The 24,248-nt window shown below is 43.0% G+C and overlaps 1 protein-coding gene across 4 annotated transcripts in view; it reads right to left on the bottom strand.

Annotated features, from left to right (window-relative positions):
- Positions 1-24,248, bottom strand: part of FAM184A (family with sequence similarity 184 member A) — a 499,679-nt gene that overhangs the window by 74,443 nt on the left and 400,988 nt on the right. For 3 of the 4 annotated variants that reach the window (XM_086926730.1, XM_086926731.1, XM_086926732.1), the window contains exons 10-11: positions 4,726-4,938; positions 3,572-3,725 (exon numbers count right to left, since the gene is read on the bottom strand). In XM_086926730.1, coding sequence (XP_086782856.1) covers positions 3,572-3,725; positions 4,726-4,938 — 367 coding nt within the window. Of the gene's footprint in view, positions 1-3,571; positions 3,726-4,725; positions 4,939-14,401; positions 14,444-24,248 lie in introns of all 4 variants that reach the window. The other variant, XM_086926733.1, reaches the window with a different exon arrangement.

Raw genomic sequence — 24,248 nt, 5'->3', positions numbered from 1 at the left:
ATACGTCAAGAATTTGCAATCAGGTCATAGGCGACTTGGGACTGCACATCTGAAAGCAGATCGGTCAACATCAGATCAATGTTTGGATGTGGTGAGTATTCAGGTACAGGCCATTTAGTCTTCACCCACTCATTCATGTTTTCTTGTATAGGCAGCTCTTGGTCCAAAAATTGGTACAATGTCTGTTGGCTCTCTATTATATGCGGATACAATTGCAGTTTTTGATTTAACGTCCATTGGTCTGCAAAGTCGTCTGGATGCCCTAATTAAATATGCAGAAGTCCACTTTTTAAAAATTAATATTGCTAAAAGCAAAATCTTGGTTTTCTGCAAGAAAACACTTAGAATAAAGAGATGCTTTAAGTGGCTGTTGGGGTCTGAAGAACTGGAATTGGTTGACTCTTACTTATATTTGGGGAAGGCTTTTTCAAAAACAGGGCAAGATCCAGAGCACATTAAACTTTGTGTTAGCAAGGCTGTCTTTCAGGCTGGAGCTTTAAACAGATTTTATAAAACTTGTGGGAAACGCCACTTTAGTCATGTTCTGGCAGTTTTTGAGGTTAAAATTCCTCCTTCATTAACATACGTTGCTGAGGTATTGGATATGAAACATTGGCTCTCTTTCTACAAGGCTGAAGGCCGAATCCTGAGTCAGATTTGCAATCTAAACTCTCTGGCTGCCTCACATGTTTTACGTCTGGAATTTGGTTTAGTTTCCTCATATATTTTATCCTTGGCTAGTGGTCTTGAGGTGGGGTAATTCCCTTTGTTGGGAGGATGAGGGCACTCTTAGGGCTACCTTGAGAATAGAAATCTTGAATCAATTGAAAGAACATCCAACATTTTGTAGGTCCTTTGTACAAGCAAATGATTCATTTGAGCTTAGCCTGAATACTGATTTTCCAATGCCAAAGTCTGCAGTGAAGCGTTTCATAAAGAAGTTTGCAACCTCTATTAGTTTGGTTAGAGACATCGTTCTAAGTCAGTCTAAGTCTTGAAATGAGGTGGTCTGTAAGAGTGCTTTGGGGAGTAGACCACAGCTTTATCTAACCTGGATCCTTCCACTTGGGATTAGAAGGGTAATACTTCTATTAAGAATTAACGTTTTGCCCCTAAGAGAAGTCACTGGTATATGGGACAAAATTGCAAGTGAGGGGAGAATCTGTAAAATGTGCCATTCACAAATTCAAGATTTTAAACACATGTTATTTGTCTGTACGGAGTTACAAAGGGCCAGGCATATGTTTTTAAGAACAGTATTTATCAAATGTAATATCCATTCTGCACAGGAAGCCCATTTGTTTGTTTTATGTCCACAAAATGAACTGGTTTGTTATAGGATATATATTTTCTTTTTTAACATTTCCGGTTATTTATTAGATAACTTTTAATCCTATTTGTGTATACTGCAATATCTGGTGGTTGTATAGGGAAGAATTTTGTATTATTTATAAAGTATCTCTTTTTTTTATTTATTTGTGTACTTTTGTGGACCTACGTCGGAGTTCCATATAAAATGTAAAAAAAAAATTGAATTGAATTGGTCCTAAAATGGTGTTGTTTGGCATGAAGTGTCCCCCAGGTTCTTTTAATCCTTGTGCTGGTGCTCCCTTACGCAGAGGATTGGACCTATGATTAATAGACTTCACTGAAAAAGGCTTTGAAATTGGTCTAACGTAATATTTACGCTTCTATTTTTATATTCTTCAGCACTTTGGCCTAATCATTCTAACAGCGAACTTGCTTCTCTATAACGATTGTGTATCTATTAGGGGTACAGTTGCTTGGTCAAATCTCCTATACCATGGACTTTATTGTTTTAAAATGCTCCTGTTCTTGACATTTTGAGATCATTTTTTCGAGTCTTCTTTAGCGAAGCATATGTGACCTGGACAACGCAGAGAATGATGAAATGGAAATGATGCTGGGGTTAATAAAATCAGCAATTACCCGGACTTACAGGTCAGGTTTACTAGAGTATGTAAGTAAGGTTTAAATCAACAATGAATAACCCTAGACTACGAGTTCAAAAGAAATGTTACCATTGTTTCTAGGGAGATTAAGGGGTTTGAAGTGTTGGTGGATTAAAAGGTATGGGGTGGAATCAAGAGTCTGCAGCCTTGATATTCGGCACCCTGACATTCAATAGTGGGGGTCACGGGCTTATGAGCAAAACCTTGGACCCAAGCATGCATTCTTTTGCAAATGAAGCACTGTCTGCAACCCAGCTCCGGCTGTCGCAGTAGAATCAAGGTAGAAGGAGTGCGAGTAGTGGAGTACTTTATGTCTGGCTATGCACATTAAGCATGTATGTAAGATTCATTGCCTGTAGCATCTGTTTGACCAGTTTGAATGATTTTATTTGTTTCTCAACCAGGTGGGTATTGTTTGGAAAAACTAGGATACGGGTGGATTGAAAAGGAAAGATCCCCCATTTCTCTTGCACCTTTAAGGATCGCATCCCTATCTTTATAGTTTACAACGTTAGTGATGAGAGGCTGAGGGGAGCACCTGATGAAGAACACTGCATCAGAGCTAAATGGAACCTTTTGGGATGAAGCAGAGCGACAGTTCAGGGAGGTTGCTTGAAATGTGCTGTATACAGCCACAGCTCTGCAGCATCTTTTGTCTCATTACTAAGGACACACAAACTTAGAAAGGAATGTTTTCCATTGCTCCTACTACAATGAATAATTTATAGAATTACAGATGCGTTATTTTAATAAGGGGGATCATTTTCACTGAGTGGTTCTGACTGACGTCAAATTAACACATCTAGCAAAGCTCAAGTTGTCTATGATGTTCCTCAGAAGCACGAAGGGAAAATAATCCCCATTATTGACTGCTACCCAACTACAATTTTCTGTGATGCATCCCCACCCAAATCATCTCCCCCACTTTCATCGCAGAAGGCTACCTGGCATCCTGCGACCCACCCACACCACCCTCTTCACCACCCCCTTCACACCCAAATATGAAAAACCACCTTAGTGTTCTGACAGCCAACCACACCACGCCCTCTTCAATCCAATCACCCCCACCTAAATATATACAGATACTACCTGGGCTCATGTCACCCATCCACACCTCCCTCTGTGCCATCTCCCTCCTTTCCACATCATAGTTGTGCTCTCTTCTCTCCAATAGAGAAGAGAACTATTGCCACAATGACAGGCTTTCTTGCAAGGCCTCTCAGATGCAGGCTCAAATTCCTTTATGTTGAAGCAACTGTTGCTACATCATAGCTATGAATAACTAGATTTAGACCCTGGCAGTGACTTATATGTGTATCAGTGACCGACATGCATAATAAACTCTTTCGTTAACTTTAAGATGCTAGAGGCTTCCATTTCGCTGAGAAGTTAATTTCATCCTGTTCATTAATTTAAGACCTTCCTCTCACAATCTGCTTCACAGTTTATCAAACAATTGCCTCAGGTCTCTGCTTGAGCAATTGTAAACTGCCTCTTGAAGTGGCAACACAACCATGCTCCTAGCTGAATAGGTAACCAAAGTCACAAAATCCCATTAGCCTTCGTTTGACACAGTGACAATGCTATGAAGTAGTTACCAAGCATGGCTTTCCCGTCATCTTCCAGCTCAAAACGCAGAGTTTGATGTTCCTGCTCCATTTCTAACCGGAGAGACTCCATGGCCTGCCTATGAGCCTCTTTTACACTCTGAAGTTCCTTTACATGTTCCTGCTGCAAGCGATCTTCATATTCCTGCGAAATTAGAACATATGAACCAAATGTATAAGAAGCAACAAAAATAAGAATAAAAAAAAAATTACTTCTTAGGTTATAGTGCTACTCTAATGGATTACAGATAATTTGCTGATCACCTCACGAGAACTCCATATTAAGAATATTTTTTTATTTATTGGGCTTCAGTAAAACAAGCATTGACAACTTTGCTCTTTTCTTATCTAGCACCTTCAAGAACTTAGAGGTTGATTCAGCAACAGGAAATCTACTCATCACACACTATGATTATAATGTGTAGATCTCAGACTTTTAGGGGCTGCACAAAAATACTCATAGATACCTATGCAAGATGTTGACATCTAAGTACACCACTGCCGCCCCACACTTACAGGTGTGAGACCTGTATTGGTACATAATGTTTTCCTCAGTCTCACAAATGTTTGGGTGTGTTCAGTAAACTCTTCTGCGCTATTTGCATACTTTCTCAAACTTTTTGGAAGAGCATGTGTGCAAGTGCAAGCTGGGTGAGGTAAATTCCGGGATGGTTTATGACTTTTACAACTTTTTGGGAGTTTATCACCTTCTTAAAGGCCACCAACTGTCTTTCTGATGGAATCACCCATGTTCTTTCCTAGTCTCTCTTCTAAAATTCTGACTATAGTAAATCAGCCACATCTGCTGATTTCTCCAGAGTAGAATGGTGATAGTAAATTTGTTATTTTGTGTATCTACATTTTATTTTGATGCAGAAAATTATAACGCGGGTCAGTTATCTATTTTTCCACTAATTCAAAACATAAATTGCACATGTAAATGGTTTAAATGCACAGAATTATGCACTTTCAAAAATCCAATATAGATGTACTAAACATTCGCTTTGTCCTAAGTGTTACAACAAGCTTATATAAGTGCGATGCAATTGCTAGAGTAATGATGTAGGTGCCAAGTGTCTTGCAAGCATTCCGTTAGAGGGAACAAAGACAGAAGAGGAGCAGCATGGTATAAAAGATGCACATGCCTTTTGCTCTAGATGTTTAGATCCCTCCAGGTTCTGGAATGCAATTTCATGGGCTTCTTGCAAGGATTTCTGCTTCTGCTGATGTTCTTCTTCGAGTCGCTGCATTTCCCGGGTAAGGCGCTGCCGTTCCTGACCAAACTGGGCATGGAGCTGCTGCAATGACGTCTGCGACTGGGAGAGCTGCATCTCAAGGTTCTGTTTGAGCAGGGAAATCTAAGCCAAGAACAGCAGCACACCAGAGGATAAATGACGTGAGCACAAAAGGAAAATCAATACATAATTTTATGTTCTTGGCATTCATAGACATGTCTTACAAAGAAAGATTTGAAGCTCAAGGCATGAAAATAGCACACTGGCATCATACGGTATCGTTTATAAGAACTTAACACTACCATCTACAAATTTCATTTCCTACTTCAACAAGCAATAGCTCAGGATGACATTGGCAACAAGACAAGCAAATTCGAATAAAAGGGCATTCTTCCAGCCACTGTGTTAAAGCAAGCCATGCAGCTGAACCTCATTGTCACAGAATGTAACAGCAATGTACGATTCATTCGATCTACTCCTTATGCGGCAAAACATATATTTTGGGCTTGGTTATCATCTTATAATGACATGAAAAATCAAAACAATTCTTTTGGGCACAGCTAGCCAAAGCTGCCCACTAATTGACAGAATATACTTAAAGCGACAAAATCTAATAGTTAATAATAACCTAGAGAGAGAACAGAGTGCATTTTGTCCTATGGCACTTGTAATAAAGCAGACAAGATATCCGTCACGTTTGTTACCAAGCCTTATCTGACAAACTGTCAATCAGTCCCAAAGTCCTAAGCAGGAACCTTCAAACCCTTAGATGAACATAAAAGATAGGGGTATATTAATAAGGGCTTCATCGCCGCTTTAGCTGCACTTTTTGCCGCTAAAGCAGCAATTTTTTTGTCGCCCTATTAGCAAGCTGTCGCTAACAGCAGTTAGCGACAGCTTTCAGGCGATAGCGACCGGTGTGGGGCCCACTTTGCATGTCAGCGATATTTAACGCTAATGACATGCAAAGTGGGCGTACCCAAACTGTTAGCGCCTGAAAGCAGTCGCTAACACTGCTATCGCCTATTAACAAAGCAAGCTGTGCGATTAAAAAAGTCAAGCTAAGCGCGATTATCGCCAGAATCTAACGCCTGCTCAAGACCTTACTTACCTGTGCTGTTAATGGGGGGTGGATTGTCATTTTAGGCCCCCATTGGCGTTAATGCGTGAATATCGCTGGTAGCCGCTATCACTGGATATTTTATTGCATTAGAAAGAAACGTTGCTAATAACGTGTTATCTCTGCGATAGTATCCGGCGATAGGCGGCGATAAAAAAACAACACGCTAAGTGTGTTTTGCGGAAAATACCGCATGTCCTTGCTAATATGCCCCATAGTTTACACTTCTAGCATGGCTACCACTGCATAAAAACAAAAATAATGTCCATTAATCCCTCTATAGAATGACAGAAGTAGCAGTTGGCATAATATGCTATAAGGGAAAAAGGCCCTAAATTTCCTGGAGCGCCGGGGTTGGGATTCTGATTTAGGTGGACAGTTCGGAAACAATACCAAAATAACTGCTCACTGCCTCAAAGTCCTGAGCACTCATGTTGTACAGAAACAACAACACTCTATTGATGAAACTCGAGCAAAAGCTTTGAAAGAAAGAACAATGATGAACCTGTGTTCCTACCATGCACCGTCTTGTTTATTCACCTCTGTTTCTTAAAAACTGTTAATCATCTGGGTATGTTATCAGCTTCCAAGCTATACTGAGAGAAAGTCTGTCCCTCTAAGCAAGGATACTTAAGACCAGAAGTGCAGAATTTAGCACAGATGTGCAACTTATATGTCCCCTTACTTCACTTCCACCACTTTAAAATTGTTTGGGAGGTACAGAAGAAGGAAATAAACAGGACAAAGGCAATCCCCAGCTTAAAACCTTTGCTGTCGAGCCGCAAAAAATAATTGATGATTAAATGGTATGAAAAATATAGTTTATTTCTATACTTCGCATCAAGATACATCTTCATGAAAGTTTGTCGTCTTCACTCACTGAAAAATCCATTTGAAACACAATAGACTCCCTATCAACAGAAAGAAATGAAAGACAAAGGCAAAGCAACCGATATAAATGAATTCAAAACAAAGGGGACACACGTATGGACACCACGAAGAACACACACAATGCCATGTAGCAGTGTCTGTAGAAGACAAGCCAGACAGACTGGGTCACCATCTTTAAGGCTACATGGACAGACCCATTCTCTTGAAAAAACAGTGATTGTTTTGTAAGTGCAAAGGTTGCGCAGAAGCATCTTGGAGCTAGGACTGACTGATCGAAAAGACAGTGTTTACAGTAAGCCTTTAACAAAATGAGTGGGATTTCAGAAATTTATGGAAACTAGTGTGATGAACCATCTTTTATAGGACCAAAAGGAGATTGTTCCAAATCTAGGAGGTAATGATGGAAAAAGCCATCACACCAAGCTGGGAACGTTTCAAATGTAGAACTGTGAATAAGAGAAGAGAACCTGTCTGAAGAGTAATGGGACATTTGGTTAAATTCTGGCACAAACAGAAGTTGGGCCCTGTAGGAAATGCCTATTTTTGCATGACCCGAACCCCCATTTTTGTGGACTGATGCTGCTGGTTTTTTTACTCTGTGCACTGGGACTATGCTAACCAGACCACAGTGCAAGTCCTCAGTATTTGCTTTGAAGTGTACCCATGGCAAATAAGTTAAATGGCACTAATGAACTGCAGCCCACATTGTGCCACCACTAACATGACAATGCAAAACATGACTGCAGACCTACCACGGTAGCCTGTCTGTGCAGTTGTAAAACTGTTATTTCGACCTGTCAAAATAATCCCCTTTGACCTGCCTAAACCCTCCTTTAAAATATTAATAAATCACCAGTAAGTAGGTTTCAAATGCCCGTTGGGCAGGGTGCATGGTATTTAAAAGTAGGACATGCACATTTTTTAAATGTTAAACTTGTTCTTACAATGACAGGGCTACAAGCTTTTTTCACTGTAGCAGAGCTAGCCATTCCATAGGAAAGCACTTGGGTACAATATTAACACTGATAATGTTATCTCAGCTTAAGAAACAACTACAAAGTCTATTCTTGGACTTTTTGAGATATTAATAACAAGCCAAATCCATTGGTAAAGCAAGATTTGCAGCAAATATTTAGCAAATGGTACTTTTAAAAATTACCTTTTATCTCCTAAAACGTCTAGAAGCTCATTTGCAGAAGCTTCCAGCTGTCACCAAGGAACTGAATAGCCTTTTTGATGAAATGTGAACTTTCTCTCAGAGCTGGCACAAAGGATTTGGGTGTGTGAAGATGTCTGTCCTCTGACAGGATGAGCATTTTGGCTGTGATGATAACATTAACTTCAAAGTGCAGATGTGGGTAACACTTGGGCCTGCTCCCTCCTGTGTCCTAGTCAGTCAGGCAGGAATCCCTATGGGAGAGGAGCTGCCCCGAGAATGAGTTTTCAGTGATCACAGAGGAGTGGTTGCTCATTTCTCTGGCCACTGTGCGATTATTTGATGTAGGGCACACATAAACTGCTGCAAACATAGGCAGGGTTACCTCTGGGAACCTTTTCCACATTGGTTAGGGAGGGACCAGGAGTCACCCCCACCCACTGGCTAGTGCCAAGAATATATGTGGCACTCTTGGGTACCCTCTTCAGAAAACTACTGTACCTCTGGAAGACAAAAAAGGACTGTACCTGCTGTTGAGACCTGAAAGGATGGACCTGCTCCCACTTGTACCCGGGATCGACAAGTGGTCTCCAAGGGCCAACTGGCTGACCTCCTTTTATGCTACAGGGAAACAAAAAGCTGCTAGAAGCCCTTAACCTGAAGGGAGCAGTTGACCAGTTTAACCTGGACCTGCCTTGGATCCGACTGGTGGCTTCTGCTGGAGTGAGTCGTGACACTGAAGTGCGGCTCGAAAGGACCTCAGACTTTTGGCTTTGTCAAAGTGTAGTTCTCCTAACATTCTGAAAAACCTGGGATTTAGAAACTTTTTTGCTCCAACGACCTCAGGAGGACCGGACAAACCTGCCAAGTCTATCCAACGGAGCTGTTTAAGCACGTGGTATTGAGTTTTAACGGGGTGTGCCCTAAAAACTCATACACCTGGGTCATTAGGTAAGTACAAAGAAAGTGGTCCGAGTTTGAGCCATTATTGAACAGTTGTCCTTGTGAAGCTGTATTCAACCATACAGGCGTTCACCACATACATGTATCATCATTCATTATTCATTGCCTTAATAGATAAAGTAAACCATAAAGCTTTTAGTATTCCAAGTCTAATTGCATTTATTTTTCAATCGTATAGATCGCAATTACTTTTTCACATGAAAAATAACTTTTTACAATCAAAGTTATGAACGTAATTTTCAAATCATTACTTGAGTAGTGCTCTCAGTGAAAAAGAAGGGGATAGGCGTGGTAGGGTACGTGAGGGACTGGGTAAAGGTGGTGTGACATTGATAACATCACAGTAAAATCAGTAGACCCTTACATTCTAGCTTGTACACATGTTCCCTAGTAACAGTAATAGACGGTTGAGACGCTGACCGTTTCACAATTGTGCTCCTACTTCACTTTGTCCTGAGGAAGACCCCAACACGAGGCACGACTAACCCTTAACCAAAAACGGAGTCGAAACGTAGACTACACCAACCTGGCACACCATAGGACCTAACAAATTGGATTAGTCTAGCCTATATGTGATGGCTCAAACTCGGACCACTTTCTTTGTATTTGTTTAAGCATGTGGGTCAAAGATTCAGGCTACCCCCATCCAAAGCTGTTCTGCAGCAGCACATCAATTTTAACGGGACTCCGTGGCGAAGGTATCTGTCCTCATGGAACCCTGTTTGGCAACGGCTTGTATAATTGCCTCGCAGAAGGAATCCAAGCTTCAGAAAAGTGCTGAAGTCTGAACGTTGAAATGTTCACTGGGCGAAGGCGCCAAAAGTATTGGGCAGGGGAGGGACCTTCTTTGGGAGCAAATTCAGAATTTCTCCAGCTCTGAGCTTTCCCACCAAAACTCATTTGCTTTATCAGGACCTCGTCCAATGGCCATGTGGACTCATAGAGCTCCTCTTAGCCACAGCCTGCTGCCTTGCTCTGCTAAGGGCTTTTGACTTCTGTTTCAGATACTACGTAAGAAGGTAAAATGTCTGACCGGGACAAATCGGGTTTCTGTATCCGGCACGAGCTCCACTGCAGTCAGCCTGAAATCGCACCCAGGTTCAAGTGCAACCAGATGACTGAAGTTGGTGCGTAACACTTTTTGGCTCTATTTTCATTTAAAATGTTAACAATTGATATCGCTGGTTCTCCTTTTTAGATTTTTGTTGTTTTGGTGTAATTTTGTTCCTTAAAATATTCTTTATTTTTATACATTGGAATGGTATTTTTATTGTTCTGTGCTTCTGACGTTTTAACTGCTTTGGAACTTCTGAATGCTTTATCCATTTTCTTAAGTTAAGCCTGTCTGTTCTATGCCATAGCCACAAGGGGTTGAGCTCAGGTTTAAATTATTGAAACTTGACTGGACTTAACAAAGAAAGTGATTAATGGACTACCATCCACCCCTTGTAATAATCCACTTTCCCACAAGCCCCAATGCATGCAACGCACGCTGATCTAAACAAGCTGCTTTCAAATGGATCTACTGTGCCACAGGACCAAATGGAGAGAACAGCAGCAATCATGGTCCCACCAAAGGTCATACAAATGTTGTGTATTTAAGAGTAGTATATTTTTCTACAGTCTGATTTGATGAAAACATGTGGAGACCTGTCAATATACACTTCTGACAATGAATAATAAAACCATAGTCTGGAGGGCGTAAAAATGGTCCTCCTTTGGCTGGTGCGCCGTGAGCTATGCCTCTGTAACACTTCAGTTTCCACAGCATGAGAAACTGCTTCAGATATCTCAATCAGGTAAGACAACATTTCAAAATGGAGGGTTTTCCAGTCCTACTAAGTGTTTGACCATGTTATGTTGCTTGCTTGCCTTGTTTCTCGGCTCCCTAAACCTCGTCATTAGAATTTTAGGAGATATTCCACAGGACGGAATTTTTTTGTACACCGTAGCAGCAATATTGCACAGTACACTGAAGTATGCTGTATGCAGTGATCTATGTGCACCCATAGTTGCTGCCCTTTTAACGTATTTTCGCTTAAGGATAATCTATGTGTATCATTTACACAATATTCCTGCCCAGAAATTGAGACATTTTGATTATCATGATTTTAGGAAGATTGTGATTGACTGCTTACTGGCCATAAGTATCTGAAAGATCTGAGAGAGTCTTTCTCCTTTTAGTAACCACTTGGATGTCTGATTTGTGCGCATTGTTTTTCAGAACTGGTCTGCTATGGAAGCGGGCAGTTAAGAGTTTAGGTTAGCATAATTCTCTTTTTCTCTACTTACTCTCATCTGGAATGCCGCTTGATTTATAGATTTAATTCATAGTTGTTTTCTGTGGAAAATTCCTTAAAAGATCTGTTTTCTGAAGTAACAGACCATTTGAACAAATGCAATAATTCTGTTGCTCGCTGTGTGATTGATCATTTAGAAAAGTTAAGCTTCTAAAATCCCCGAGGGAATAAATTAAGGTTTTCCTTGTGCTTGTTTTTGTTAGGAATGCTGCACTACATATTTGGCCATATAACCAGCAGGGAAAAAGAGACAGCCAGTTTTTTAGGTAATTGATAATTGTATTATAAGCTAAAGACTAATATTCTTCTTTGCAGGGATATTGCAGAAGAATTGTTCAGATCATTCTAGAGTCACAGTGTTCTTGAGTTGTTCGATTCTGTGGCAAAATGTCATTCCCCGCCGTCCCCAACCATTCACAGGACAGTCAGTAATACATATATATGGTGATGCTGCTACACGAGAGAGAGGAACACTGACAAATTGACCATGTTTCCATGAGAGCAACTAACATAAAAGCTAGTGACCATTGTTGATTTATGAAAAGACCACAGAGCTCACCTAATCTCCCTGATAAACCAGCTTATCAAAGCGAAAAACAGGAGTCTTAATCCCGTAGAAGCACATCCCATTTTCCTTTAAGGAAAACGGGCTGAATTAAAAAAACAAAAACGTTTGCTTTATTTAAAAGCAATCACAGACATTGTGGTTTACGGACCCCAGCAGGACACCAGCCCTGTGATTTTTGAGATTCCCAAGGGGTTGCAAACTGAGACCTACCTCATTAATATTCATGAAGTAGGTCTTTTTACGACATAATGAGAATCGCAAAAAGTATAAAACCCACTTTTGTACATTAGTGTTTGCGATTACCATACAGCGATTCATTAAAAAACCCTATCTGCCCTAGTGTGACCTAACTGAGACGGTGTCCTGACCAAGAAAAGGTAGCATGGAAAAAGATGTTAAATAGAACAAAATTCATTCATCTGCACCAAAGCCTTAACAGTTTAGTTGTACTAAATGTAGTGGTACAAAAAATGAGAATTAGGACATAGCCAGCTGTAAGGGTCACTCTCTTTAGCCCTTGAGAGAGCTACAGAACAAAGGAAATACAGAGAAAGTGGTTCTCTGACTTGTTAGCAGGACCTTAAACAAAACATTAAAGTCTCAAACGACGTAAGCTTTGCACAAATATATAGACAGAATGCCTAAGAGCTCCATGAGTGTGTATGCCAAAGCTCGAGGAGCAGAGGAGGGAATTGTATACCAGCGCTTAACACCTTAGCAGCGTCGAACGTTCAGCGCCCAGTGCTGAACGTTCGAATAACGGATGCTGGCCCGTCGGCCAACGGTCGTGCGCAGCACTGGCAAGGTAGTGCTCGCGACGACCGTTGGCCGACCGCAGCACTTAAAGGGTTAATACTAAACCACCACAATTCAGATTTTAGGTAATAAAATAAGGAGATAGGTGAAGAATCAGCCCTCGTGTCAGGGATGGACTGTTTCCCGTCTGTGGTACATGCAGGATTCTGGCCTGGTCAAGGATAAGAGATACCTCGAAACGCCTACTCACCACAGAGTAACGCAATGCAGCGTTGCATTACTGCAGATTTTGAAGCCACTCCTAGCAATGCAAAATGAGTTTGAGTGGCTTCAAAAATCTGACTTAGAGGTTTGTGTCACGCATGTTACATGTTGCATGGTGCAAGTGTGACACAACCCTCTCAGAAATGAGCCCCTTGTTGGCAACACAACATTTGGCTTTGGAAAGTTCCACATGCCTAGATGTTTGACACCATGGAGTTTAGTCACCATAGAGTTAGGTTGTGATGAAGCTTGCTTAGCTTCTCTGGCTCCAAGGTCTTCACTTCTGCTGGATGGTACTAACAGAAGAGATGTGCTAGCAAGTTCACACTTGCATCTTTGCAGGGTTAAGTGGAATAGATGGATGATCTTAGTACCCTCCTGCTAGTCCATGACGGAACCTTCAGAGCTGGTGTTAATGTATGGCATAGCAACCTTTCTCCAGGAGAACTGGCAGAAACAGCATTACCCCAAGGGAGATCACACAAGTCTTCAGGATGATGACATGGAGCAGCATCCTGCAACTTTTCTTCTGAAGTTCTCTAGGCCAGAAGTGGCTGGCAGACTGGCGCAATAGTACTTTGTCTCTCATGGCCTTAGAGAGCCGTAAGCTGCATTGTTAATTCTCTCATCACAGGTATAGAGTTCACTGGATCATGTGCAATCTGGGTAAATTAATATGTTTGTGGAGTGGTCCCGTAGATTGAGTTGTCTAAGTAAGGACTGCCCTATGAAGAATAACAGCAATTATGGGCTGCCCCTGCTAGCTATATCATGGTGAGCATCTGGAATGCTACTCTTAGGTCAAAGAGAAGGACCTTGTAATGTAACAGGGTGGAACCATCTGCTGAGCTGTCCTCTCCTATTATCACCTGGTGTTAAGGTAAACAGAATCTGAGGTAATTGCTATAGGGAAATGCTTCTTCAAAAGGGAAATTACAGCAAGCCACTGGAGCCATTTCATGCACATTCTTCATAAGATGTACAAACAGGAGAGATGCCTAATTGTTTTCCCAGCAGCTGTCTGGTCTTGAAACCAAGTGGTTCCCCCTCATCTCCAGCCCTGTTTGCAATACAAATTGTATAACATCAATAAATCATCTCTGAATTTCTGAAGAATGGCTGAATTATAATTTCAAACTATTTCTGCCCAACCTCTGGCTCACTCTCAAGTGTGTGTGTGTGTATGTGTGTGTGTGTGTGGGGGGGGGGGGGTTGGAGAAAGGTTTTTTTTGTGGCAAATCATAAACTCAATCAAAGCTTAAATTTCATGCACTGTGAGCTTGATCTGATGAAACTGTACAGCTTCCAAGCCTGATCTGATTGGTCAGTGAAACAAATTCTGAATGCATTACAGGTTTTAGCAGCATTGGATGCCAAGTGACATGCATTAGTGCAAATGAACGGATGTGGCATGAAAGTTCAGGTTAACCAGATGCATCACTTCAGATGACATATGCATTGCCGTTATCAGTGTGGTCCAGGAGGAGAAAGCTTTGAAGCAATGCTTTTAAACAGTGTGCAGGAGCATTAGCATTGCATTCATGCCCTAGCGCAGAAGCCTCACTTACATTGCTGATAGATTTATGTAACGCTTCACCCAGACAGTGCCGCTACAAAGGAAAGATCACAGGGATAAAGGGACATATTCAGAAATCAACTGCATAAAAGAAAAGAAGATAAAGAAGGAAGGATAAACATAGGAGAGTCATTACAAGCTGCCCACATAAACAGAGGGAGACAACAGTTTTAACAAAAAGACTTATCAGATACACAAATATCTGCTGTTATTCTGAAAAGGGATGAACACGCAAATTCAAGACATCCTTAGTACTGACTCCATGGTTCCACCGTCATCTCATATATGTTGTACTGTCAAACGAGTTCTCTGACTTGACGATTCGACATCTCAGGTGCAGGTAGGTAATCCTGGTAACAAATACTGCTGCTGTCCCTGTAAATGAAGACACTGGACACTACTGTAAGCTTACAGAAATGCAAAGGGCCTCCCTTTTAGGATTCGTCTGTCAGAGGTACCACGATTGAACAGTCAAGGTCGACTTTCGGTTGTACACTCCTAAGGAACAGATTGTCCACGCAGTGGGTATTCTTTGTATAAAAAGGATTAAAACTGGCTCTTCGACTGAACCAAGATTCAACCCCCTCACTCAGCACCTTGAGACCCTCACAGGTGAGTTGTCCTGCTTTATAAGAAACCTGATTGATTGATTGAGACTATTATTAGTAAGCAAACATTCTTCTTAACTTTATGAAGTTCTATTGCAAATAGCTCACTTTGCATTATCTTAGCAACTACCTTTCTGCTGCCTTTCAAGGGCAGCAGGGGAAGTGTACCTGGGGAAATCAGGGTTGCAATTGTACAAGAATTTAGCATTGCATTGGCCAAGCACAACGTCTTCTTTTGTCTACCGGCTATGTATCTTACTGGTCTGAAGTCTCGTTGAAGTGTTTGGGAAATCACAGAGGAGTTCAGGAAGTCTGCCATACCAGGTGTGCTGATCTTGGTACAAGAGGGGAGCAGTAAGTGACACTGTCCCATACAAATGAGGGCAGACCAGATGATGGTTGATCGGGCTTCATCACTGCGTGCACTTGGGGGCTCATGTTGTACACAATTGTGGCAGATTGAAATTGGGCGATGCAGCTGGCAGAAAGCCTCACTGATCTTGATGATGGTCGCAGGCATGAAGGAGAAGATGGAGTCTTCTTTACAGCTTACAGTTGTTGAATCGATAATGTGGGCTGTCAGATACAGCTACGGCCGGCTTTCAGGGGTCTCACAGGAGTGATGGATACACATGCAAGATTACATATAAGACTTGCACCTGCAGGTTGTAGAGGCTCACAATGGTGATGGGCCTCCTCAGAAATGCCTCTCACTGGATCACAAAATGTCCTCAGGTCTGTGAAGGGACTCACAAAGATGGGGGCCACATAATAGGGTGCCTATGCAGTATCACATGATGTCCTCACATATGTAGAATGCAGGGACTCAGACCAGTGATGGGAAAACACACGGAGTGCCTCATACAAAGTCAGATGCTGGTCTTGAACCTTCGGTACTGGGTGTTCCGGTGTTCAGTTTTGAGTTGGGTTGATGAATAATGTAATCTCCAGTCCTGCTCTCACCATCGCTAAATAATTCCCAGCAGCATATGGGATCCCTGTGGCAGAGCAAGGAATGTTGTCAGTATGCAAGTCTGTCTATATGCTTCTCAGCAGAGGTAGCAGTTGAATATCTTATCAACTGAAGTAAGACAGCCATGGATTCTGTCTCTCGTCTGAATCTTTCTACACAAAGCTGTGCAAAGGTTCTTAAAGTCAAAAGGTGAAGAATTGATACTTTACAAGTTCTTAAGTCACTTAATGCTTTTAAGTGTTCCTCAAAATTAAAAATTTGCCCCAAATATTGGTGTGAAAGCTAGCCTTGCATGGTGAATTTATTTTTCAAGTACCCACATCTGCATGACAGCCAGTAGGTGAGTCCATCTATCAGCTTGCCTCTTGTTTATACCTGGTAGATGTTTCCTGCATCCAGCATAGAACACATGATGCAAGTTGGAATATAGCCTACTCCTGCTTCTATGCAGAATGTGTCATTTGGTCTGGCCATCATGCCAAAGTGTTTGTGCAAGTGAAGTTCTCTCTCAGGTCGCACTTTGACCTGCAGGAACAGGTGCATTGTTTCAGTCAGAGTACACAAGTTCCATCCTTAGAATGAATACTGAGGGATCAGAAAAAACAGCAGTGGGGGAATGCTGCAAAGGGAGATAGCAAAGTTTGATCTCCACTAAGCAGCTGGAGCATCCTATTGCTTCGGTGGCTTCATACACACAATGGAAGCCCCAACATGTATAGCCCACACACTCCAAAACACATGAACCCAGGCATCTGCATGAGCACACAACCTAAACTCAGTAGGAATCGGGGGTCCAGTTATTACATTTTACACTGATTTATCTAGGAAAGCCATAAGACAATACCCCTGTGATGTTCTAGAAAAAAGGAACTGCACCGCACAAATAGAATCAGCTGTCACCAACCACACGTCCTATAGTCTGTTTCATTTACCATGGGGCATGTCTGTTTTTTGTGTTTTTCTCTGGAACCTAACTTGTATCAAATCAAATAAGCTAACAGGCTCTATGACAATGAATGCAGCCAAAAAAATGTAATGCAGTGTGAATGAGTGTTAACTGCATGAGAATACAAAGATTTGATACAAATCAGTTTCCAGCACACAAATACTCTTTCCCCCACCCCTTAGTTCACAAAGAAAATAATTTGTAGAATAAAAATAATAATGAAATTAATATGGCATTTGTTTCTGTTGTAAAAACCAGCAGCACAATTGATAGATACATTTGCAGAGCTCCATGGCAGTGAATTCTCTACAATGACTTCAAGGATATGTTTCCCTTCTGTAACAAGACGAGTGCCTCTGTAACTGCAGTTTTTATCACACTGATAAATAACACCATCCCAGGGATCGTTATTTACTGCATGTGACAAATACTGACATTTAAAATTTGAAATGGGACAAATTATAGGGGATTTTGGTACTACATGCACCAAAATTCAGACATTTTCACCTGGTAAATTTCAGCAGGTTTAAACTTCCCTAAGGAGTCTGAAAAATCTGACCAACCGGTAATTGGGACACCAGTCCAAACAAGGGTTTGCACTGGTCCACAATTTTTCTGGGACACTCGTAATCAAGCAGCGGCGGCTCCTCCGCTATGGTAGAGGAGCGTTACCCCCGCCAGCAGCTGCAAAAATGTAATAATAAAATGATAATAAACCAGGTTTAATAATATTTAATTTTTCTCTACCGGGCGAGTTTTGGGGGCGGGCCGTCGTGGGGGAAGTCACATATGGGGAGTGGTGGGCACTGTTGCCAGTGCGCATGTGGGTTTGGCTGGCCATCTTGGACGGCCAAACCGACATGCGCACTGAAGCGCTCTCCAACCCGAGCTGCGTTGCCGGGTTGGAGACAGGAGGCACAGGCTCCCAGTTTCTCTGGGAGCGCAAATCGAGGGTGCATAGTCTAATCCTGACGCTACGCTCATGCAGCATGAGGGCAGTGTCAGGATTGTCCGCAGGAGATTCTGGAAGCCTGTGCTGGAGAGAAGCAGAAGAGCGGTGATAAACCAGGTAAGTTATTTTTTTCTTTGTTTTTTGTTGTTTTAAAGTCGTCATTCATCCCCCATCCCCCGCCACTCCACCACTCAGCCCGAACAACAGCCGCTTCTGTAATCAAGGCCTTTGATTTGCATATCAGATAGGGCCTATCCATGCATGGTGCTAGAATAAAACATTCCAAATTGGCATCTCATGATATTAAACACGTAACTCAATAAAAGGCAATACTCCGACTTGAGTGTGAATTTGGCCTTTTGCATTTTTCTTCATGATGTCAGTACTGGTATATGTATATGATAATACTCATGAGTGCACAGTGGCTAAAAATAAGAAATTACAGAGATGAGAGAATTATAAGTAGACGTGAAATTAATTTGTTGAACTTCATCCAGAGTGTCAGTAACCTTTGAGGTAGTGTGGCTAAAATGGTGCCGGAATCAGTCGCCTTTTTCTTAACGTTCCGCTCCACACTGTGACCATCTAAATTCATCCTACTACGGAGAGTAGTTATGAGTCCCCCAAACCAAAGGAGAGTCTCTTCCTCATTACTGTGGATGGACAGTGGTGTCCCGAATGACCCCTGATGGAGCTGACCAGGTTGCAGGCAACTTACCCGACAGGCCCTGCCTCATGGCTTCGCCTGCGCCCTGGCTCCGGCTCCGGAAAAAAGCAGTCACCTCACTGGACTTTGCTGCAGGGGCTCAGAATGCGGGCCCCTTTGCAACACAGAGTGGCCGGGCGCAACAGGGTACGGAGGCGGTGGCTGGCTGCCCACGACTGGCCCCATGCAGCCACAACACAAGATATTGCGAGGCTGCCCTGGGAACTAAGGCAGCCGCGCTTGAAAATGCTGCTCGCCTTGCCGAGTAAAGCATCCTGAAGACAGGCCCTGTCCAGCCATGAAGACAAGGATGTGTGGCTGCACTGGAGTCGGACGCAGCTGCTCTCCAATACACTAATTGCCTTGCTGAGGGAGGCCTTGGGAGGCCTACCCTAAACTGTGAGCCTGACCAACGCTGGTGTCTACGATGGGAGACAGCATTTACAACCCTGGCAATACCACTTAGGTTCATAACAACGCGGTCGTTACAACGACAGCGATGTTACCACACATGCCTTAACATAGCAAAACGTTTCAACGACTTGCGCTAGGTGGCGTGCAACACAAGGGAATATGTTGGATTTTAAATCCAACACCTTCACTGCTGTTGCGCTAACTGGTGTAGGAATAGTAATTTATACTATTCCTAAGTCCAGCGTGCCACCTAGCGCAAGTTGTTGAAACGACTTGCCATGTAATGCCACGCGTGGTAAATATGCGGTCGTTGTTACAACGCGTTGTTACCTACCGCGTGGTAAAAGCATGCGTTGTAACGTCATACATTCGTCCATGATACCATTGGGCCCAATTGAACAGCCCAGCAGACATCACTTGATCGGCACGGCCCTCCCCATGCACAGGCGTAAATGATACTGTAGGAGGACGCGGGCCCTCCTGGCGAGTCAGACAGCTCGTTCCTCCCTTGGGCCCAGAGGGGCTGCGTGGCATGACGATCTGGCAGAGCTTGGAAGGCTGCGAACAGCGCTGTGGGGCCCTGACTGCTACAGCACCTGTGGCGTCTGATGCAGCTGCTCTATAGAGGACCCCCTCCCCCCCTAACAAGTGGGTTCGCGGTGGACCTCTCTTCGGCACTTATAGCAGGATGGAAGCCACAAGCTGTGGGCTGAAGGTACTCCTTTATTGATACTTGTGTGCTGATAAAGGGTCTGTGAGACCAGACTCAAGGGTCACCACTTTCTTCTTTGGCCCCTCCCTGAGCCCACTGATCACCTCACCTGGCGATAGAAGCGTGACAGGTAACCAGAGACATCCCTGTGGGGAATTCCTGGTTTCTTCCTTGTTAGCGATGGCAGAAAGGCACTTAGAGCACGGCCCATGAAAACAATTCTAACTTTCCTGACCGCTTTCTTGGCACTGTATCGGCATGGTCTGCGGCTCTGAGGTTCCAGGGTTCCCCTATGCCCACAACACTAAAGTGCTGACCTCTGAAGGATGCCCTCCCCCCCTCTTGCTTCATCCGGATACACACCCAGCGAGGTCAGTGGTGTGAGCCATGGATGCCACTGAACTCTTACTCTGTACCCGGTAACTCACTTGCCGTGCTGCTCCCTTCCTAATGGCTCTCTGGAAGCCCTCTGCCTCTCCAGAGCACTGTTGATAATCAAGACATAGTCGTTCTTTGTTTCAAATATCCAGACGTCGAGGACGGCAGCTGCTGGCGCATGGACCGGCGAAAGCCTCCAAGCTTGCGCTCCAGAAATCTATCATGGCTAATATGGCAGTCTCCCCCACACCAGTGGACTCGATCCGCCAGCTGGAATGCAAGCTAAAAAAACATGCAGGAATGTTTGACAAGGTGCTACAAGCTAGCAAAGACTCTAAGACAACTATGGATGCCCAACTCGGGGTGATCCAAGTAGAGACTGGGTTGTTGCAGGCTGATATGGAGAGCGTGGATGAAGATGAATCCTCCTTGACTTCAATGCGACGCTCCCTGATAAACATGGAAGACCAACTGAAATCCTTAATAACCGAATTGCACGATCTCAAGGTGTGAGCGGAGGACACCGAGTGGCCCCCTCGGCCCAAAAATATCTGTCTCCTGGACTTCATCGAGGGGTCAGAGGGCCCAAAGTAGAACTCTTCCTGGAGGTCTGATAAAACAATGACAGTTCTGACCAACCGGATTCCAAAGTTTTTCTCCATCAAAAGGGCACATAGGAGTCCAAGCCCCCCTCCACTAGGGGCTCCTCCATGTCCACTGATAGCACCCCTGCTCAGCTATAGAGACAGGGATTTCCTATTGCAACTATCCAGAGCAAAATTATCCTAAACTTATAATAGAAACATCACAGCGAGACCAGACTACACAGTGGAGATCGAGAGATATTGCAACACCTTTCGAGCGGTCAAGGTACAGCTACGTACTCTGGTATTGACATATGCATTACTTTTTGCGGCCATGCTTAGGGTTGTGAATGCTGACACGAGGCATTTCTTCCCCTCCCTGGAGGAGGCCTGGGCATGGTCGCACTCCCCGGGGGTACAGGACTTGCCCGGAACAACTGGAGCTGATTCGCTGGGCTGGTCCGAATGGAGGCCCAGGTGCTGCTACTGCCTACGCTGGCCACGATCTCGCCCCTCTGGGAAACAGACTGCTAGAGACGGGCACAGGTGGTGGCGGAGATCTCCTACCATGGCGTCAACAGATTTCAGGTCCTGGCCCCTAATACGTATCAGGAATCAGTGCTGGGAGCCCCCATCTCAGTGACCTCAGATGATGAGTCCACGATTGTGCTGATAAGATCACCCCAGTTCTGTAACTTTCCATTGCTGGTGAGTGTGATAGACTGAGCTCATACACGATGGGGGTGGGAGGGGAGGGAGGAGTCTTGTTATCCCTTGATATCCATGTTTACTATGATGGGAAAGCTTTGCTGTATGAACTCCGTATTAGGGTCCGTTTGTTATAGGTTCTCCTGACATATCACTCTTGGCCTGACCCTACAGAGACTTCCACAAGGACTATTTGATGCTAGGACACTTGTTAGCTGCTAATTGCACTGTTGGGGAAATTGTGGTATGATGCCTGTTGTTGTCTAGGCCAAGGGTGAGGGAGTTGTTGTTATGTTACAATTTTTGTTTTTTCTTAGGACTGGGAGAGCGGCACCAGGGGGAGTGTGGGAGTAGAGGTTGGTACAATGGGGAGGGGGGCACACTAAAAAACCTTGGACTCAGGCAGTAACACAATACACATGGCTACCGCATACAATGTCCTGTCATGAAATATTAGAGATATGACGACCCCAATAAGCCAACACAGGGTATATGGGTACCTCACTGCTAGAGAACTAGACAAGGTGTTCTTGGTGTGAGAGGAGACAGGTATTTGGTATTGGATATTCCGACATGGCTCCATTACCCGCACTGGGGGTTCTCAATGTCTGGCCAAGAGGTGTACCCTACTTCTCTATGCCCTCTCATATAGATACTCCTGTCATTGTTCTTGTTTGAATCTTACGTGTGATATTGTGCTTCCGTTATTGCCCCTGAAGTTCTGGTTCGCTGTTTAACGTTTCTGTTGCTATGGTCGAAATTGTTTTTGTTTGTTTTTCTATATTTGGCATCACCTTGGGGACTGTAATGACCGTATTCACTACATCTGTAATGCTGTTGACACAAGAAGCGTATAGTGCACAAGTTGCATCTCCATTCTGCTTGTTGTTATCTTGTAATTTTATTATGTGCACCTTTGTCTTATGCGCTGATATATTTGCCGACACAGGATTTTGATCTATTGTTGAGATATAACTAAATGGCAATGAAAAATATTTAAATAAAAAAGTTTCCTTTTTGGAGAAAAGTCATAAAATTCTGATCACAAATCTTTGGAAAATACTCCAAGTGTAAGCCAAATTCTTTAAATTCTACAATTTTGGAAGCACATCACTCTGATGACAAAGACATGTAAATCAAAAGTTGAGTGAGAAGGTAGACGGTACCCTTCAGAGTTCTACATTTTCTACAATCACAGCAGCGAATATGATTAGTGGGAGCCCCATCGGGGCACAAAGAGTGATGACGGGACATCTAAGAGAGGGAAAAAAGTGAAGAAACACAGGCAAAGTCAAAAGGTCTGGGTTTAATGATAATGTATGTAAACAAAGGAATGCAGAAATTATGTTTCCATGCAAGAGCACATTAAAACCAGACCTACTGCCTTTGCCAATGCAAGGTAGTAGTGTTGCGGTACTGGTGGTGTAGGTTTTGGCGGTAGAGGTAATGTTGGTAGTGGATAAATGATGGTGGTGTAGTATTGGAGGTGGTCTTGGTGAATGTTGTGGTCATCTGGGATTGGTGGTCATATAAACATAAAACAAGTAGACCATGATAGGCTCAGACATGCACGGAATGATGAAAACAAATCACAAATGTCTGCTGCAGTTACAAAAAAACTATAACACAGTGTATGTATGAGGAAAAGAATTGAATTTGAGAAAAAAATTGATGGGTGAGTGTCCATAGGAGGAAGAAGGGTACAACCAAACAGTCAAAACATGAAGGCAGGAAATGGATACTCTTCTGGCTTTCGCTGACAATGCCTCAAACCATTGACTTATAGAGACTGATCCAGATAGGCCGATAGTTTAAGGGACTGACTGAAAGACACCTCTATACATATTGTGAGAAATGGAACTTTTGCCACTTTAAGGGCAGATCTTAGATTCCAAATCTAGATTTCGTAATTGTCATTTTAATGGCATTAGGGCACTTTGACAGACACCTACTAGTGCCGCATTTCCAAACTCTAGCCTAGAGAGAAAGAGAGCATGGGCTTCTACTTTTCAAAGTAGAGAGGATAAAAGGAGTTTTATCTTTTTTAGGGTATGCAGATAAATATGGGTAATCTGAAGAATTTGTTGACATGGAGGATTCTGGACAGGGTTAAGTCCAGTGTAATACCAAGGGAAGAGACAGCAGGAAAGAGTGATGGGTAAAAGTCAAGGAGGCTAAGGTTGAAGAACTTCTTGAACCTTTAAAAGAAAAGGAAAACCCTGTTTTTGAGGGTTTACATGAGACAGTTATGAGTCGTCCAGGTCTGCATGTGGAGCAGGACAGAATGAAGAGCACAAATGTCATGGACAGAGGAGGCTTTAAGGTAGACTTGGGTTTTATCAGCATATTGGTAGATGTGTACCTTTTTTTCTTGGGAACTTTTGAAAAGGGATTCAACATAAAGGATACATAGAGTGGGAGTCACTATAGATCCTTGAGGGACACCAAATAAAATGAGATTAGGTTTGGATATATTGATCTAAATTTTCACTACTTTATAGGAAGGATTCAAACCCATTTAGGGCAGGATATTTGACTCCAAAACACCGATCGAGGGGGTAGAGCAGATGTGTATGATTAATAGTGTCAATGGTGGTAGTGTGGCCAGTAGCACTAGGAAGCATATGTCACCACTATCAAGAATGTGGTGAACTTTGTCTAGGATTTAGAGTGAACACATTCTGATGCAAAAGCTAGCTCTTAACAGAGACTGACTTACTGTGAGCAGGTTAAATTAATGGATGTGATCACAAAGTTGAAAAGAAGCACATCATTCCAGCGCTTTGCCTAACCAAGGAACGTTAGAAATCAGGTGGTAGTTAGATGGTAGGTCAGGATCAAGGTGCAGGGGTGATTTG

This window comes from Lissotriton vulgaris, chromosome 6, assembly GCF_964263255.1.
Source record: "Lissotriton vulgaris chromosome 6, aLisVul1.2, whole genome shotgun sequence".
Lineage (NCBI taxonomy): Eukaryota > Metazoa > Chordata > Amphibia > Caudata > Salamandridae > Lissotriton > Lissotriton vulgaris.
The sequence above is the reverse complement of the archived record's forward strand: the minus strand, read 5'-3'. Positions and strand labels throughout refer to the sequence as shown.